The sequence below is a fragment of the Nelumbo nucifera genome, chromosome 1 (assembly GCF_055504915.1).
Source record: "Nelumbo nucifera cultivar China Antique chromosome 1, China Antique-T2T, whole genome shotgun sequence".
NCBI classification, from domain to species: domain Eukaryota; kingdom Viridiplantae; phylum Streptophyta; class Magnoliopsida; order Proteales; family Nelumbonaceae; genus Nelumbo; species Nelumbo nucifera.
Window position 1 is genome coordinate 182,930,671 of NC_142649.1, and position 17,742 is coordinate 182,948,412.

Here is a 17,742-nt window from a genome sequence, read left to right on the forward strand (position 1 = left end):
GTCGTGTCAATTGGGGAAACATCATCGTGTTCCCTTTAGTCCTCGGGTTGATAACCGTGTGTTGAGTTCTTTTTCTTTTGTTCATTCAGATGTTTGGGGTCCTTATAAAGTAATATCATATAGATATTTTGTTTAATGAAAGAAATGAGTGAATTGTTTACCATTTTATTTGGTTCATTCAAGGATGACGTGACTCTATTTAATGAAAGAAAGGAATGAATTGTTTACCATTTTCCAAAAATTTTATGATGAGATTCGCAACACTTGAATAAATTAAATCAACAAATAGTTGTTTTCTGATTTAAAAAAGGTAGAAAACAAAAGAGAAAAAAAGTGTCACGAATAGGATAAAGGGAGATGTTAGACAATGTATGCCCTTAGCTCCAATCAGAATGATGTACATTATGACATTTAATGTAAATGAATAAAGTACATATTTGATTCATGTTATTATGGTGTGTTTCTATGTAATACCCTTAAACTGGACACATATGAGACTCGTGTTAGTTTAGAATTTTCACAGCCGTTGGATAAATCTAGGGAGATTTATGCTGCCAAGGCTGATACTAATGTGTCGCCAAGTTGGTTGGGGTGGCCTGTCTCAGCTGCCAGGGTGAGACTTGAGATACATGCAGTGTGGGTTTTCTTGAAACCCTGAACCGGACCAGTTGCAAGCTGAATCCTCAACCTGTAAACAGGGGAATCATAGTTTGTCTGCCTATTATTCAGCCCTTACTTCAGTGTGGAAAGAATTGGATCACTATCAGGCTATAGAATGGAAACATGATGATGATGCTAAGGCCTATAAGAAGCTGGTTTCTCAGCAGTGGGTTTTTACATTCTTGTTGGGTCTAAACCCTGCTTATGAACCCTTGAGAGTCAGATCTTAGGAAGTAAAGAGTTGCCTTCAGTTTAAGAGGTGTATGCCCTCGTTCAATCTGAGGAAAGTAGGCGGAGTGTGATGGTTACAACTGAGGGGGAGCAACAGGTAGCATTGGCTGCGATAGGTAGTAACAATAATGGAAAGAAAAGTGACTCCAAAAAGGCTAATGGTAAAGACAAGTTGTTTTGTACCCATTGTTGGCGCTCGAGACATACACGTGAGACATGTTGGGAGATTCATGGGAAGCCCAAGTGGGCAGTGAAGAACCAAGAACAGGGTACAGTACAAGGTCAGAAGAAGCCGAATACAACACATAATGCAGCACATGTGGTAACCCAAGATACTCAGTCTGTTGGTATTACTCAAGACCACTTTACTGGTTTTGACCCCAAGGAAGATGTCATGAATTCCTTCAGAGATCACTTGGAGTCATATGGTAGGGCTTTGCGACAGATGGATATTCAGTTACTGGTACTCCTACTTCATTTGCGTCCACATCAAGTAATGCAGCTTCTGCATTCCATGTCACCACTACCATTGACTCCCCTTGGATCATTGATTCAGGGGCCTCTAACCACATGACCGGTAAGCAAACTTGTTTCAAACTTATAGCCCTTTTGTCAGGAAGGGATAAAGTGAGGTTTGCAGATGGATCATTCTTCTCCATTGTAGGCCAAGGATCAATATTTCTTCCCTATGGCCTTAACCTGAATTATGTATTGCATGTCCCTCAACTTTCTATAAATTTGCTTTCAATCAGTAGTATCACAAACTCTTTAAACTGTAGTGTAACTTTTTTTCCTGGTTCATGTCTTTTTCAGGATCTAACATCTGGGAGGACGATTGGTAGAGGGAGCCTAGTGGATGGTCTCTACATTATCGACAACAAAGCTGGTCTCTCGGTGTTGTCCTTAGAGTCGTATAGTCAATCAAATAAGAGTCAAGTTTTTTGTGGCATAGTTGGTTAGGTCATGTTTCTTTTGAAATGGTAAAAGATGTAAATTAGTCCTTTAATATCAAGATTAAACTTAGTGATTAGCAGAATAAAACAAGTCTAAATAACTATACAAGAGAAGAAGATGGCGAAGAGAAGAGGTAAGAGAAGGAGGAGTCGAATTATTCTCCATTCTCCTCTAACCCTATTTTATTAAGATCTAAAAGTTTGATGATGACAAGAATGCCCTTAAGTGGGCAGTCAGCTTGGTAGTTACATAAAGAAAAATAAAACAAGAATAAATAACAGGCCCATTAAGTGTGGCCCATCAACATAAAATAAAAGATATTACAAGAGAGGCTGTTAGGGCCCATTCAGCCCAGTCTCTTTACATTCCCCCTCAAGCTGAGCATAGATGTCAATCATGCCCAGCTTGCTTATATAGTGTGTCAATTTCCCCCTTGGAACTCCCTTGGTCAAGATATCAGCCAGTTGCTCTTCTGATGTGATGAATGGTAAACAAACTTCTCCTGAAGAGACTCTTTCCCTTATGAAATGCCTATCAACCTCAATGTGCTTAGTTCTGTCATGTTGAGCAGGATTATGTGCAATGTTGATAGCAGCTTGGTTGTCACAATAGAGCATCATTGGTTTCTCGTAGTCCACCCCAAATTCCTCTAGAAGGGATCGTAGCCATAGTAATTCTGACACACCATGAGCCATTGCCCTGTATTCTGCTTCAGCCGAGGATCTAGCAACTACTGATTGTTTCTTACTCCTCCAAGACACAATATTCCCAGCAACCAGAGCACAATAACCAGAGGTGGACCTTCTGTCATCAATACATCCTACCCAATCTGCATCAGTAAAGGCTTCCAACTTCATGTGACCATGCTTAGCAAATAGAATACCTTTCCCTGGAGTACCTTTCAAGTAGCACAAAACCCTTTCTACAGCAACTAGATGAGTATCTCTGGGAGTATGCATAAACTGGCCGAGTCATACAAAGGTATAACAACTTCCCAAGTAGTCTCTGAAACACTCCCTTATCAGACAAAGGTTCACCATCTGTGGCAGAAAGCTTATGATTAGGATCAATGGGAGTGGAGATAGGTTTAGCTCCAAGTTTACCAGTTTCAACAAGAAGATCAAGGACATATTTGCGCTGAGATATAAAGATACCATCCTTAGACCGAGCAACTTCAATGCCCAGGAAATACCGAAGATCTCCCAAGTCTTTGATTTCAAATTTAGAGTTGAGAAATCCTTTTAGTTTACTGGCCTCTTCAATGTCATTACCCGTGACCACAATGTCATCAACATAAACAATCAAGAAGGTCACCAGAGAGTCATTTTTCTTCAAGAACAATGTATGATCAGATTGTGTTTGAATGTAGCCAAAGGAGACAAGAGCAGCCCGAAATCTCTCAAACCAAGCCCAAGGAGATTGTTTGAGACCATAAATAGATTTGTGTAGTTTACACACCTTGCCTTTCATTTTTTTCCCATACACTCCTGTAAAGAAACTGTTGGAAGGGTGAACTGAAGAAACTGTAGCTTCCAGGTGATTTAGGAGACTCCCATACTTCTCAAAATCAAGCTTCATTTCAGCCAACTGCTCAATGGTTGATTTCTCTTCACTCTCCTTACTTCCCCCTTTAGGTACTGTAGCAGCATTAGCAGTCTTGGGTTTTCCCACCTGATTGCCCTTCTTAGGGTTATTATTGTTCTTAAATCTATCAGGGAGAAGTCCATGATGAAGCTTTCAGCAGGTGTCCTTTGTATGCCGTGGTTTCTTGCAATATTCACACACATGCTCTCTTTTCTTAGTAGGGTCCTTTGGTTTCATTCCCGCATGTGCAAAATGTTCTGTAGGTAGACTCTGCAACTGAACTTGCCGCCTACTCTCCTCACTACTTATCATAGCATATGCCTGTGAAAGAGAAACCTCATCCCTGGCCAAAATATTCTGTCTAATAATATCAAACTTAGGGTTGAGTCCAGTGAGAAACTCAAACACCCTATTTCTCTCCACCAGCTTTCTATACATTTCAGCATCCTTTTTACTCTCCCATACCACTGTTTCCATAACATCAATTTCCTGCCATAGGGATTTTAGTATAGAGTAGTAGATTGCTACACTCTTCTCCCCCTATCTCGGGTTTTTCACATCACTTTTCAATTTGTACGCTCTGGCTACATTCAGTTTCTGTGAATAGGTCTTAGTTACACTGTCCCATATCTCCTTAGCCGAAGATATCCAGAGATAGTGTTGGCTTATATGGGGTTGCATAGAGTTGACTAACCATCCTATAACAGTATAGTTCTCTTGCATCCATTTTTCAAATTCAAGGTCTGTCTCTTCGGGTTTCACCTTACTACCTGTGAGATACCCGAGTTTTCCTCTACTACAAACATAGATTTTTATAGACTGTGCCCAAACCAGATAGTCCGTCCCATCTATCTTAATTGTGGTAACACCAGTCAAAACATAATCTACTGAGGCAGGTCCAGAAACCGACACCTGCTTGAACTCACTTCCGTATGTCTCCATTAATCAAACGGAAATCAAAGAACAAAAATTTTGACTATGTAAACTTATTTGAAGTCAAACCAGAACTCGGGTGCTTGAAAAACTAGGGTTTTGCTCTGTCCAGCAGATGAGAGGAAGAGAGAAGATGTTGCCGCACCTACTAGACTAACCCAAACTCTTCCAAACCTAAACCGCCCTCCTTTAGCAGTCACAAGACACCTTCCAAGCACAGAGCGCCACACCCGAGCTTCAACTTTCCTGGTAACCTCGAAAATCTTTAGTCGGCTAGGGTTTCGGGTAGCAACAGAACAACATCACTTCTTGGCAAAATCTAGCAAGAACTAAACTCTCCAAACCCTTCTACCAACTAAGCAAGTGATTCTCTATACTATAGAGAGCCTATCTCTCCATACACTCTCTTGATTTTAGAGTGTACAAGAACGAAGAAAAAGAAGGAAGAGGAACTAAACCCGCTTTGATACCAAGATGTAAATCAGTCATTTAATATCAAGATTAAATTTAGTGATTAGCAGAATAAAACAGGTCTGAATAACTGTACAAGAGAAGAAGATGGCGAAGAGAAGAGGTAAGAGAAGAAGGAGTCGAATTATTCTCCATTCTCCTCTAACCCTATTTTATTAAGATCTAAAAATTTGATGATGACAAGAATGCCCTTAAGTGGGCGGCCAGCTTGGCAGTTACATAAAGAAAAATAAAACAAGAATAAATAACAAGCCCATTAAGTGTGGCCCATCAACATAAAATAAAAGATATTACAAGAGAGGCTGTAAGGGCCCATTCGGCCCAATCTCTTTACGGTAAAGTCTTTGTTTCTAGTTTTATTTAAGTCATGTTCAGTGTCAGAGTTCCAGTGTCAAACATGTCAGTTGAGCAAACAATGTAGAATAACTTTTCACTCAAATAATAAAAGATCAAGTTTTCCTTATCATGTTGTGTATTCTGATGTATGGGGGCCTACTACTGTAATCTTTGAGGGCGGGTATAAGTACTTTATCACATTGATCGATGATTTTTCTCGCTATACATGGGTATTCCCTATGCGTAGTAGAGATGAAGTTCCAAAGATTGTGAAAGACTTCTAGAGGATGGTGTTTACGCAATTCCATGTTGAAATATAGATCTTTCAATCAGACAATGCAAATGAATATTTCCATAGTGAGCTCAATGAGTTTCTTTGCCTCCCATGGATCTATTCATAGGAGCTCATGCGCAAGAACACCACAACAAAATGGTGTTGCAGAAAGAAAAAATAGACACCTCATTGAGGTAGCTCGAGGGATGATGTTACACATGAATGTTCCAAAAAGGTTTTGGATGGATGCTATACTTGCAACTGCTTATGTCATCAATCGCATGCCCTCCAAAGTGCTGAACTACATGGCCCCTCATCAGTTGTTGTTCCCTCAATCCCCTTTATTTTCCATTCCCATGAAAGTTTTTGGTTGTCGTGCCTTTGTCCATGATTTGTCTCCATCTCGGGGTAAGTTAGACCCGCGGTCCATTCCTTATATCTTTCTAGGTATCCCTCCTCTCAAAAAGGGTATCGGTGCTTTGATCCCGTTAGTCATAAGTTTTTTGTGTCTATGGATGTGTCCTTCTTTGAATCTGAACCGTTCTTCCCTGCTTCTCCTCAGGGGGAGAGTAGTGTGGAAAAGGAGAAGCAGGTTCAGGTCCGCCAAGTCTCTCTTCCTTCTATTCCGGACCTTGCTCCCTTTCGTGTCTTCCAACGTACACGCCGTAGAGATCAACAATGTGATAGAGATGTGGAGTAGCCAAACATTGAGCAACCGACATTGTTAGACTCCCAGGAAGTAAGTCCAAACCCTATTGCACCTATTGATACTCCTACTCCTACTGTGGATGACCTTGACATTCCTATTGCTCAAAGAAAGGGAGTCAGGTCATACACTACCAAACACCCCATTACCCAGTATGTCTCCTATGATCACATTTCCCCTCATACCAAGCCTTCCTATCTGCAGTTGATTGCATCTCTGTACCCAAAAATGTTGCAGAAGCCTTAAAATGCCCTGAATAGACAGATGCTATGAAGGAGGAGATTAATGCCCTCCATAAAAATCAAACTTGGGAATTGGTGGTGGATCTTCCAAGGGGGAAAGACCCAGTGGGGCGTAAGTGGGTGTTTACAGTTAAACACAAAGCGGACAGGACAGTTGAAAGGTACAAAACAAGATTAGTAGCCAAGGGGTACACTCAAGTGTACGGGGTTGACTATGATGAGACTTTTGCTCCAGTAGCTAAGATGAACTCAATTAGAGTCCTCCTGTCATTAGCTACTAACCTTGACTGGGAATTGCATCAACTGGACATAAAGAATGCCTTTTTAAATGGTGACCTAGAGGAGGAAGTGTACATGGTTCAACCCCCTGGATTTTGTGCCATGGGAAGTGAAAATAAGGTGCACAAGATGAGAAAGTCTCTTTATGGTTTAAAACAATCTCCCAGGGCTTGGTTCAGTAAGTTTCACATGGCAGTTTAGCAGGTAGGGTTCAAGCAATCTCAGTCTGATCACACACTCTTTGTGAAGAGATGTCAGGAACAGGTTGTTGTATTGATAGTGTATGTGGATGATATCATCATTACAGGAAATTGGAGTTCAGAAATACAAAAATTGAAACAATTCCTTGCATCTAAATTTGAAGTAAAAGATTTAGGTCCCCTAAAGTATTTTCTTGGAATTGAAGTCGCTCGCTCAAAAAGGGGTATCTTCATTTATCAAAGGAAGTACACCCTTGATCTGTTACAAGACAGGCAAGTTAGGCGCAAGGCCAGCAGATACTCCAATGGATGTTGATCACAAATTGGGTGACCGAGATGGTGAACCTCTGAAAGATGTGAAACAGTTCCAAAGGTTAGTGGGAAAGTTGATTTATTTGTCCATGACCTGTCCAGACATTGCCTATTCAGTTGGGGTCCTGAGCCAATTCATGCACTCTCCTAAGAAACCACACATGGAGGCAGCAGAGAGAGTTCTTAGATACTTAAAAAAGTATCCAGGAACAGGTCTACTATTCAGTAAACATAATCACGTAAAGGTGGAAGTCTTTATAGATGCTGATTGGGCAGGTGCTATGGATGATAGAAAGTCCATAAGTGGGTATTGCACATTTGTGGGAGGAAACCTAGTGACGTTTTGTGGGAGGAAACAAAGTGTGGTAGCAAGGTCAAGTGCTGAAGCTGAATATAGAGCTATGGCACATGGGGTATCTGAAGTCCTTTGGCTAAAAAACTTTCTAGGGGAGCTTGGAGTTGTTGTTCATAATCCTATGTCTCTTTACTGTGACAACAAAGCAGCCATAAACCTCGCCAGCAACCCTGTCCTACATGAGAGGACCAAGCACATTGAAGTGGACAAACACTTCATAAGGGAAAAATTGGAAAAAATGGAAATTTGCATCCCTTATGTCAACTCCAAGGAACAACTTGCTGATGTCCTCACAAAAGGACTTCCATACTCGTGGCACAATGAGTTATGTGACAAGCTGGGCATGATAGACATATTCAGCCCAACTTAAGGGGGAGTGTTGTGAGGATTATTTAATTGTTATTTTACAGTTGTTGTTAGTATGCTGTCAGCTTAAGATGCTGTCAGCCAGTTAGTTTCTTTCTTTCTTATTAGCTTGTTACTAGGGAGTGCCACCAGGGGCATACTTATAATTTCTCATTCCTTTATATTAAGCTAATGTAAATAAACAAACTGGCTGCCACCAGATATGTTTTTGAGACTCTCAATCGTATCTTCCTCTTCTCCTCTCTCCTCTCTTCTCTTCTCTCTCTCTCTCCATGAATGATTACATCAGCATAGATTCTTTTTAACCTTCCCCTTTGCCCTTTTCAACTTGTAACAAATTGACCTCTAGTGCAACTATTGGCCCTCCAGAACTAAATGTAAACATAACTCACAATATTGGAATGGTAAATTCTTAAGAACAATTGCTAGGTGTGTACCCTACAATAGAGGTTACAAAAATACTGCTAAATTGAAGAATAGATGGGATTGGACCATAACTTAGTTGGTTGCACTCTTTATTAAACAATGCAAATTCTATCCTAATTTACCTGTAAAAAAGGAGAGTGTTGGTCTTAGTGGAAGGTATATGTGAAACATCCTATGAACTTGCTCAATACCCCTGATATTTTTACAAACTAGAAGTATTCCAACATATTTCTGTTTTTTAATATTGTTTTGTTAACTTGTTTGGAGTAAACATTAGCATGATATTAATATGTCCCTGTTACTTCTGCAGTACTTCTTATATCAGTTGTTGCGAGGATTAAAGTATGTACACTCAGCGAACGTCCTCCACCGTGATCTCAAGCCAAGCAATTTGTTTCTAAATGCTAACTGTGATCTTAAGATTGGTGACTTTGGATTGGCAAGGGCAACATCTGAAACAGATTTCATGACTGAGTATGTCGTCACTCGGTGGTATCGAGCACCAGAGTTGCTACTAAATTGTTCAGAATATACTTCTGCAATTGATATTTGGTCAGTGGGTTGCATACTTGGTGAAATCATGACACGGGAACCCCTGTTTCCAGGCAAAGATTATGTTCATCAATTGAGGCTTATCACAGAGGTACTCCTTGTAACTTTCATGGTTCTAATTAATTTGTGCTGGAGAGCCTTGCACTGTTTCTGCTTCTTAACCAACCAAGATGTTGCATTAGCATCTTTCATTTCTTTTCTCTCAGTTTTTATTTTTATTTTTTATTTTTGATGAAAATAGCACCACTTACCAATTCAGAGCGTTGTGTCAAGCATTCTTGTTCTGTGTCTACTCAGAATGGCGATTATTTCTGGCCATGTGATCCTTAGAATATAACTACTTTTAGCTGGTTCTTCTGGAATATGATTACTTCACTGGCCAGCATATCATAGAAATCTGAATGGTCCTGTATTTAGAACTCGAGCTTGAATATCTAAGCTATCTTAAGAAACAAAAAGCAAAAAGCTTATTTACCTAAGCTTTGATTATTCATATGTCACATCTGTTCCTTATAAACAAAAGGCACAAAATTTCTCCACTCTAAATCAGTATGCGTGGGCAATATTGTTATGATACTTTTCATGAAATCAAGACCAAATATTGATGATAGTCCTAGGTACTCTTTATTTCAAAGAACCAAAGAAAGCCTTGAAAGATTACAAAATATGTCACTTTCTAGAAAAAATATGAAAATATATACTATTGTATAATGAAAAGTGAGGTTGCACTCTCACTGGAATGGTTATGTTTGATTATGACAAACTGTGCTTTCTTTTCCTTTTCCTTAAAAAAAGTTGATAGGTTCACCTGATGATGCCAGTCTTGGGTTTCTTCGAAGCGATAATGCCCGGAGATATGTTCGGCAGCTTCCACAATACCCCAGACAGCAATTTTCTGCTAGATTCCCCAATATGTCTCCCAGTGCTCTTGATTTTCTGGAGAAAATGCTTGTGTTTGATCCAAACAAGCGTATCACAGGTATAATGAAAATAGATAGTGTTACTTTCAGTGACAGCATCCTTGAGTAATGACTTACTAGAGCCTTTTCCAACTCTTGTTTGTTTGCAGTCGATGAGGCACTGTGTCACCCATATCTTTCATCTCTACATGATATCATCGATGAGCCTGTTTGCTCAAGGCCTTTTGTTTTTGATTTTGAGCAACCATCATTCACTGAAGAGAACATCAAGGAACTCGTATGGAGGGAATCTGTGAAGTTCAACCCTGGCCCAATTCATTAGGATGTGTGAGATGGTAAATTGGTAATTGCTGCAAATACTGTAGATTGGTTTCTCAAGGTTCAATTCATTCCTATCACAATCCTTACAAATAAGAGATGAGGACCGTAACTGAGATGTCCCGTGGTTAAGTTATGATATTCCGTAAACTTGAAACAAATTATGCTGTGTGATCAGAGACCAAAATTTTATCAAACCCCAAATCTGTATTTGTGCAGGTCCTTGTAGACCATGTTGGTGCTGTTATACTTACCACCAGTATCAAGGGCATATTATTGGTTTAGAGCATTGGACAAGAAGATTGTATAAAGTTGTACGGCTCATCAACTCTTTCTCAGCTTTTAGATAAGGTGTGTCAAGGGGAAGAGTTGTACTGTATGGATCCTTAAATAATTTCTTGCCATTCTCTTAGAACCTAGAGGTTGCAGTTAAGCAAGTTTCTTCCTAGTGCGAATGGCTACCAAAACTATAAATTTAACATGCCTTATTAATTAACTAATTCCATTTAAATCCAATTACTATAATTGACCCCAACTAACTGATATCCAATTAAATTTATCAAATCCAAAATTTTAAATTTTACTATAGTTAACTTCATTTAAATTAGATTACCTGTCAAATAGCATGGATTAGCTAAATCATACACCCATGTTTTAATTTCTTATACCATTTCCCAATGTTTCTCGAAGTGTATTAATTCCAATAGTTTAGACTTGATATAAATTATTAAAATGTGTTTCTTATATGTTTATGTTTATACCTTGTTTATAGTCATTTGTGCCTCAAATTTGATGTTATTCTTAAATACAAAATTCCACGGTAGAGGTTTGTCAAAAAAAAAAAAACCAAAATCACAGAGATTAGGACAAAACTATTGACTTCCATGTGGGCCTTCCATCCTGACAACAAGAGTTTGCTTGTTTTTTTTTTGGAAATTTTCTAGGTTTAGTGCCACTCTTGTCTCCAAACTTAAAAACGCAACAAATTTTTTGGAGCAATTTGTGGTGCCGATCTGCTTTGCGGCGATAGAATTCTGGATATGGTGGAGCAATTTGTGGCCAAGAGCTGGCACTTGTTTCATTTTCATATGTTTTAAGACACGCAACAATAGATACTGAGTGCCCAAAAAATCAGCTTTAAGTATGCAACTTTGTTAAGGTGTTGCTAATTGATTCAGTGTATATTGAACTTCTAAATCCACTGCATATTACATAAAGCTCTGTTGAGCTGATACAAAAGAGAACAAATACTAGTAAATTATAGGACACATCTAGGACTGGTACTATTAATTATAGGTACTTCATCGCGTAAGAGCAGGTCTGCAGTTGAACAGTATCGATGGGCAGGCTGTCGGTGGGGAAAGCGCAACTGGTGAGCCCCTGGGGTGCCTGATCCGGCAACAGAGCACAGGGCGCAGGCGTCACGCCGCTTGTGATCCCTTCGATATCGCTGCATGTCCACGGCACCTTCTTCGCCTTATGCGCCAGCCCGATCGTCACATTTGATATGCAAATTCCGGTGAACTGATCTCCGGCAATTCCCTCCAACCTGGCGGCCATTGTGACGTTCTCCGCCACCATGTCCCGGTAATTGATTCCGTTGATCACGGGAAGCGCGTTGGGGTCGTACTTGTTGTCGGGATGGGACCCATAATTGCCCGTCATCCAGAAGGCCCACTTCATGGTTTTCATCGTCATTCCCCTCACGTATACATCTTTCACGTACCCTCCCCTCCCTACTGCTGTCTTGATGCGGACTCCGGATTCCGAATTGATGGCCAAAATGTCTTCGGCCCTCACGTCCTCTATCCCACCGGACATCTCACTTCCCAGTGCGATCACGGCACTGTCGGGCGAAATGCATGTCAGCCGTCTGATCACTAATCCTTTGGTCGGCATCCCAAAGGCGATTCCATACTCGTCCCACCCGCTTTTCACGGCCACACAGTCATCCCCAGACACTATGTAGCAATCTTCAATTCGGACGTTTGTGGATGAATCTGCAAATGAACCAGAAACGTTGTATCTTGTATGTCGGAACTCAGAATTCAGAAACGTTGCGTTGCAAGGAAAGTGAACAAAAAACGAAAACGAACCTGGGTTGATGCCATCGGTGTTTGGAGATGTAACGGGGGCTATGATGGTGATGCCTTGGACCAGAACGTTGCTGCATATTTTGTTTGCAGAAAAACACTTTCCCATAAATCAATTCTTATCAAATCAACTGTGGTTCTGTGAATGTGAAGTGAAGCAGTATAGGCTGTATTATAGTAGTTACCTGCTATAGACGGGATGGACGTTCCATGATGGGGAATTCACCAGCATGAGATTGGAGATCTGAACCTGATCGGAGAACATGATTTCGATCAGGTAGGGCCGGGTGTACTTAAGCTGGCCCTTGTGGAATTTCTGCCACCAGAGAGCACCCTGGCCGTCTATCGTGCCATTATCCCCTGGAATCGAATTCATCATCAAAGTGGGGCCAAAATGATCATCATTCATCATCTATCGATCAAAATCAGAAAGGAAGATGAAAGAAAAGATCACGGTTCCGTTTCGTACCTGTAATTACAACGTCGGTGAGGTTGGTTCCGAAGATTAAGCTGACGTACCTTCCACCGGCTGTATCTCTCCCTCTACCGTATGATGGCAAGGGCTCGATCACTGGCCATTGGCTCACGTCCTGATCAAATCCCAAGTTGAGTAAAGTTTTGCATTTGGGTTTGGTACCGTAAAAAAAATAATGAAGCGGTAAACTTGGTGTGATGTCCCAGGACTGGTGTCAGTCAGAGTCTCAGACTCTCAGACCTAGCTATAGGCTATAGCTTAAGCTGTTTTAATGTTTTTCCAAGCAGAGTCGTATACGTACGTATTCGTTTTCTTTTTCTGATCATCTACCTTTTAACCAGGAAAACCCTAGCCTTGACCTTGCCCAGTTTCATTTCCTTGAAGAATCAATCCAAACAAGCCCTAATGCAATTGGATCATCAAAGGGCCTACTACATACATACCGGGAGACGGGAGTTGCTTGCCACGTCGTGGGTCCCTTGTTTAATGTTCAAACAAAATTTAACGTGGAGAAGATTAATGGGTTGATGCTTACTGTAACTGAATAACTGAATCTGAACGGGATATTAGTTCAAAGTTCAGATGGTGAAAATCTCCTAGTCCTAGTAATGTGAACGAACCTGAGATGCTAGCAAGACGGCGTCTCTGTGGAGGAAAAGGGTGAAATGGCTGGTGAGATTGAAGCTTCCGGTTAACCATCGTCCCGGGGGAACGAACAGCTGGGCACCGCCGTCCGAAGCGAATTGGCTCAGATGATCGATTGCTGACTGGAAGGCCTTTGTGTTCAAAGTCTGTCCGTCGCCCACTCCTCCGTAATCTGTCAACGAAGCACTGTGTACTCTGCAACTCATTGCAGAGTATTGGAAAGAATCTAGAATCCTTGCTCTCCTGCACTCTGCTCCTTTCGTGCTCAATAGCCCCAGCACTACAAGCACTGAGATTATCTCCATTATCTGTTCGATGAAGCGAAGTACAAAAATGAAAGAGATTAGAAACATCAACAAAGAATGCGAGATGGGGGAAGAGCCAAAAGCTATGAACACAGAAAACCAGCAACAAAAGGGAAGAGAAAGAAGGAAGAAATGCATGCTTTCTTACGAGATTAATGATTTTAACCATGTGTAGATTGGAGAAGAACATGCATAACAGATAATGCATTAAAGAAAAAATGTGGAAAAAAGAAAAGAAAAGAGAGACTGGTGCAAAGCAAATAGCTTGCCTACTGGTTGTTCTGAGATTTAAGAGAAACAGAGAAAAGAGAGCAAGAAAACAAAAAAGCATAAGGAAAGGAAATATACATGGCATCTAAGATTTCCGCACAACTCCATTCGGAAGAATATAGATATGTTGCCTTCTGGGTTCTGGCTTTGTTTTGATGCAGAGACAAAAGGAGCAGTATATATAAACTCAAGCATGTGTTTAATTAATCCAGTTTGGTAACCCTTGCTGACGAATTTACCCTTTAGTGTGGAATAGCATTTCAGAATTTAGATTCCACGCATATACAATATTTTAGGATCTGTTTGTTTGGTTCATAAGAATAAGGGTCTGGAATTGGAGTTTGGTTGAGTAGAATGGCATTCTGATTCCTGCTGAAATGGCATTCACCATTTGGGGGAATGGCTATTCCGATGTCTCCCCCTATGGGAATAAAAATCTCATAAAGAAAAAAAAACCCAAACCCTATTTTTCTTTGCCTGACACGAACCCTAATTGGGAGTTATACATATCTTATGGAGTTTGATTTCAATTCTCTTCTGAACCGAACAAGTATATGAATATACAACTCCAATTCCAATTTCATGGGATTTCTAAACAACCCAAATGGACCCTTTCTTAAGTCACATAGAGAGAATGTTTAACTAAATGTGAACCCAATAAGGGTATTTTTGTCTTTTCAGAAATTCCCTTTTTATCAAAATTGGGATGTGCATGCATCACAGTCCTAAAAAAAAGGAAAGAGATTGTTAATGAACAGTTAAATGCTCAAACATATAAGGGCAATCCACAAACCAACCACGTTAGTTTTTTTAACTGTAGGTAAAACGCGTAAATGACAATACTACCCTTGCAGACTGTACCCATGAAATTGGGCTTTGTAATCCAAATCAAAAGCCCAGTATTTAAAAAACAGAAAGGCCCAACGGTCTCAGTTGTTTTTGTTTGTTGGGATTTGGGAGAATGAAGGTTCAGCCCAGATCAAAATTTGTAGACTAAAAGTAGTGTTGAGATAGGTGTCTGCTCGGAATTGATGTCAATTCATGGGCCGGCGTTGGTGCATAAAATGTGGGTATTGATGTAAATTCATTAGGCCTATCCGTACTTCTCCCTTTATTTTTTGGTTGGAAATTAAAAATTGAAAATTGGAAATGAAAGCGTTCTTGGCTTGTAACGGTTTTCCATCCAAGTCCATGGATTGTCTTGTGAGTTGTGACAAAGGATGAGAAGTCAATGACGAGGAAACTGGCAGCATGTTCATGTTTGGTCCTTCACTCGTTGTTCTTTCTAATTAAATTAACGTATTAAAAGAAATATTACCTTACCATATAGAGAAGGCTAATAAGTTTTGACGATGACATTTGAATTGACGACAACGTTGAAGCGACAGACAACCACACTCACTCGGGACTTGTAAAACTGGACTTACGCCTTATTGTCAACCCGACCCGGAAAATCTTGCCCTGGTTTACGGGCTTGTCCGCCACAAACCCGTACCCATCAGCATATAGCTTGTCTTGTGCAGTTGTGCTGTGGGGGTCGGTTCTGGTCTCGATAGATACATATGCACAACCGGTTCCCAGACTAGACAGTTGCTTTGCAATAATAGATCCAAAATCTAATCAACTATTAATCTGAGAATATCAAGTCTGACCCGATAAGATCATCCAATTATACTGGATATACATATACCCAATTACAATTGAAAAGTGTAATGTAGACCTGTATAATTGGGTTGTGTCAGATGGGCTCAATTGGGTTAACCCGATCCATTAACAGGCTTGCCCCTGCATAATTGAATTGCATTGCCTTATTTGGAACCCAAAGCCCAAAAGCCCATAAAAGAAACGCAATGCGAAAAAGCAAGCACTATGTAGCTCTCTACTGATTCCTCACAGGTTACAGCACAGGCCTCACTCCACAGACTAGACTAGAGGTAGAGGTGTTAGTGTGTGTGAACTCACACTGGGCCTCCAGCCTCTTAGTCCTATGTTAGCTAGTGAGAGTACACACATTATCATTCTTCCACGACTCCCTCATCCAACCGTCCGTCGTAGCTCAAACTGTTGCATGCACCCATCACTGGACGTCCGTCTTAAATCACATCACACCACACACACTGCATTGCATGTGTATAAACCAACGCCTACCGCACAGTATATTTTCCCAAAAGGTAGTCCCTCTCAATTTTGCGCTTTGTCAGACAAATGATGCAGAGATAGAAAATGAGAGGGTCAGGTAATGAATCTTGGGAGGGAGGACGGTGACAATTTGGCGCATTCCTTGTTGGAATGTAGTCGGCGGGTCCCACATCCTCCCCCTTCTATTCTCCAACTCCCATCACTACTTGCAAGTTACAAAATGCAGCACTGCACTTTTCAGGGCGTTCCCGTGAACACCACTCCTCTTCACCTTCTTCACGGGTTGCAACATGGTGGGGTCCAATAACAAAAACTTCTCACCAGCGTCAGCGTTGCCAAACAAAAACAACAACTTCCCTTTGTTAGCTTGGGCCTCATGGAATCTGGCGCACGTGCTAGTCCGACCGGGTTAGGTTGGGTTTAGCCGTTTACATCAACCCTGATTCAATTTTATGTTGTTGGACTTGAACCCCCAAATCTTTTAACCATGGCTTTTGAACCGTGGTTGATCCGTACAGTCGGACTGTTCGGTCTGGAAATCATCTAGTCATCTGGTTCTATTTCACTCTTAACCCATGTCTTGGCCAAAACTATTGACTTGGTCAGCCATTCACTGACTCAGGTGATTGAGCTATCGACTCAGATAACAGTTTTTGGCTTTTTTTAATTTTATTTAATTTTATCTTTTTTAACCTAGAACGGGCCAACCATTCGAACTAGACAATTGAACCGCTGACTTGAAAACCAGTGGCCAAATCAATTATGGTTCCAGGTCGGTTTTTAAAACATTATCCTTAACCATAATCCTCAAGGCCTCAGCCCTATGGGGTGTCAATGGACTGGTTTTCAGTTGGACCCTGTTGAAATTGAAATTAATTTGGACGAATTGGATAGACCAATAAGACATTAAATTGGACCAATTCAGACTTAATGGTCCAACGTATTTGTTGGATTGGATTGGACTTGGTCCATCCATAATGGATTTATATTGTATTGGATCAGATTGAACCAATAAGACATTAAATTGAACCGGTTCAAAATGGTCCAGCACATTCATTGAATTGGATTGAACCTGGTCCATCTGTAATAGACTCATATTGAACCGAATCCGATTAAACCAAATCTAGTACAATTGACACTCCTACTCAACCCTAACCTTAACCAAAACTTCAGCCCAATCAGACTGCTAACTAAACCCAAATTGCGCCTATATGCACGTGGGTCTGCATGGGTCCCACAATACCAAAAGACAAACAGGGGTAAGTAACAGGCACTCAACCCCCTCACGAGTCACGAGCGGGTTCGTTTCTCCACTAGAATTTTATCCTTTGTTTTTGTAAACCTTGCCTCAGGCCCTACCAAGCAAACTCACATGCATGGTATAAGTGTCCAAGTGATCAGATAATAATTTAAAAAAAAAAAAAAGTAGAAAAGAAATAAGAGTGTTAGAAAGAGAAAGGAAGAGTGTAAGGAGGACAACAAAGCAACCCCCACTTACTAAACAAGTGAATGGGGTGGTGGATGTTTTTTTCTGGTCGGAGGAAGTAATGCTGGTCGGTGCACTTCACATGAGAGAGAGAGACCCTCCCACTCGGCCACTCCCACCTTCTCCACTGCTAAATGCTAATGCCTAGTGGTGCCTTTGTGTGCTGGAGAGGGGTGCGCGTGCCTAGCATTTCTTGTGGTGGAACCCACA

General features: G+C 40.8%; 2 protein-coding genes across 13 annotated transcripts in view; one reads left to right on the plus strand and one right to left on the minus strand.

The window, feature by feature from the left end:
• Positions 1 to 10,536, plus strand: part of LOC104600189 (mitogen-activated protein kinase homolog MMK2-like) — a 63,088-nt gene extending 52,552 nt beyond the window's left edge. For all 10 annotated transcript variants that reach the window (XM_088895525.1, XM_088895527.1, XM_088895531.1 and 7 more), the window contains 3 exons: positions 8,640 to 8,972; positions 9,677 to 9,860; positions 9,951 to 10,536. In XM_088895525.1, the coding sequence (XP_088751651.1) occupies positions 8,640 to 8,972; positions 9,677 to 9,860; positions 9,951 to 10,123 (690 nt within the window). In that variant the 3' untranslated portion in view covers positions 10,124 to 10,536. The remainder of the gene's footprint in view (positions 1 to 8,639; positions 8,973 to 9,676; positions 9,861 to 9,950) is intronic.
• A 714-nt stretch (positions 10,537 to 11,250) lies between these two features.
• Positions 11,251 to 14,145, minus strand: LOC104595973 (putative polygalacturonase). 3 transcript variants are annotated; one of them, XM_010256921.3, is made up of 6 exons: positions 13,986 to 14,145; positions 13,308 to 13,640; positions 12,682 to 12,802; positions 12,398 to 12,572; positions 12,216 to 12,286; positions 11,251 to 12,119 (listed from the first exon to the last, which is right to left on the minus strand). In XM_010256921.3, exons 1-6 carry the CDS (start codon positions 14,100 to 14,102, stop codon positions 11,410 to 11,412), a joined length of 1,527 nt encoding a protein of 508 aa, XP_010255223.1. In that variant the 5' UTR covers positions 14,103 to 14,145; the 3' UTR covers positions 11,251 to 11,409. The 3 variants fall into 3 exon arrangements, with proteins under 3 accessions (XP_010255223.1, XP_010255224.2, XP_010255225.1); XM_010256922.2 differs by having other exon boundaries at positions 13,786 to 14,008; XM_010256923.3 differs by having other exon boundaries at positions 13,907 to 13,989.
• Between the last annotated feature and the right edge of the window lie 3,597 nt (positions 14,146 to 17,742).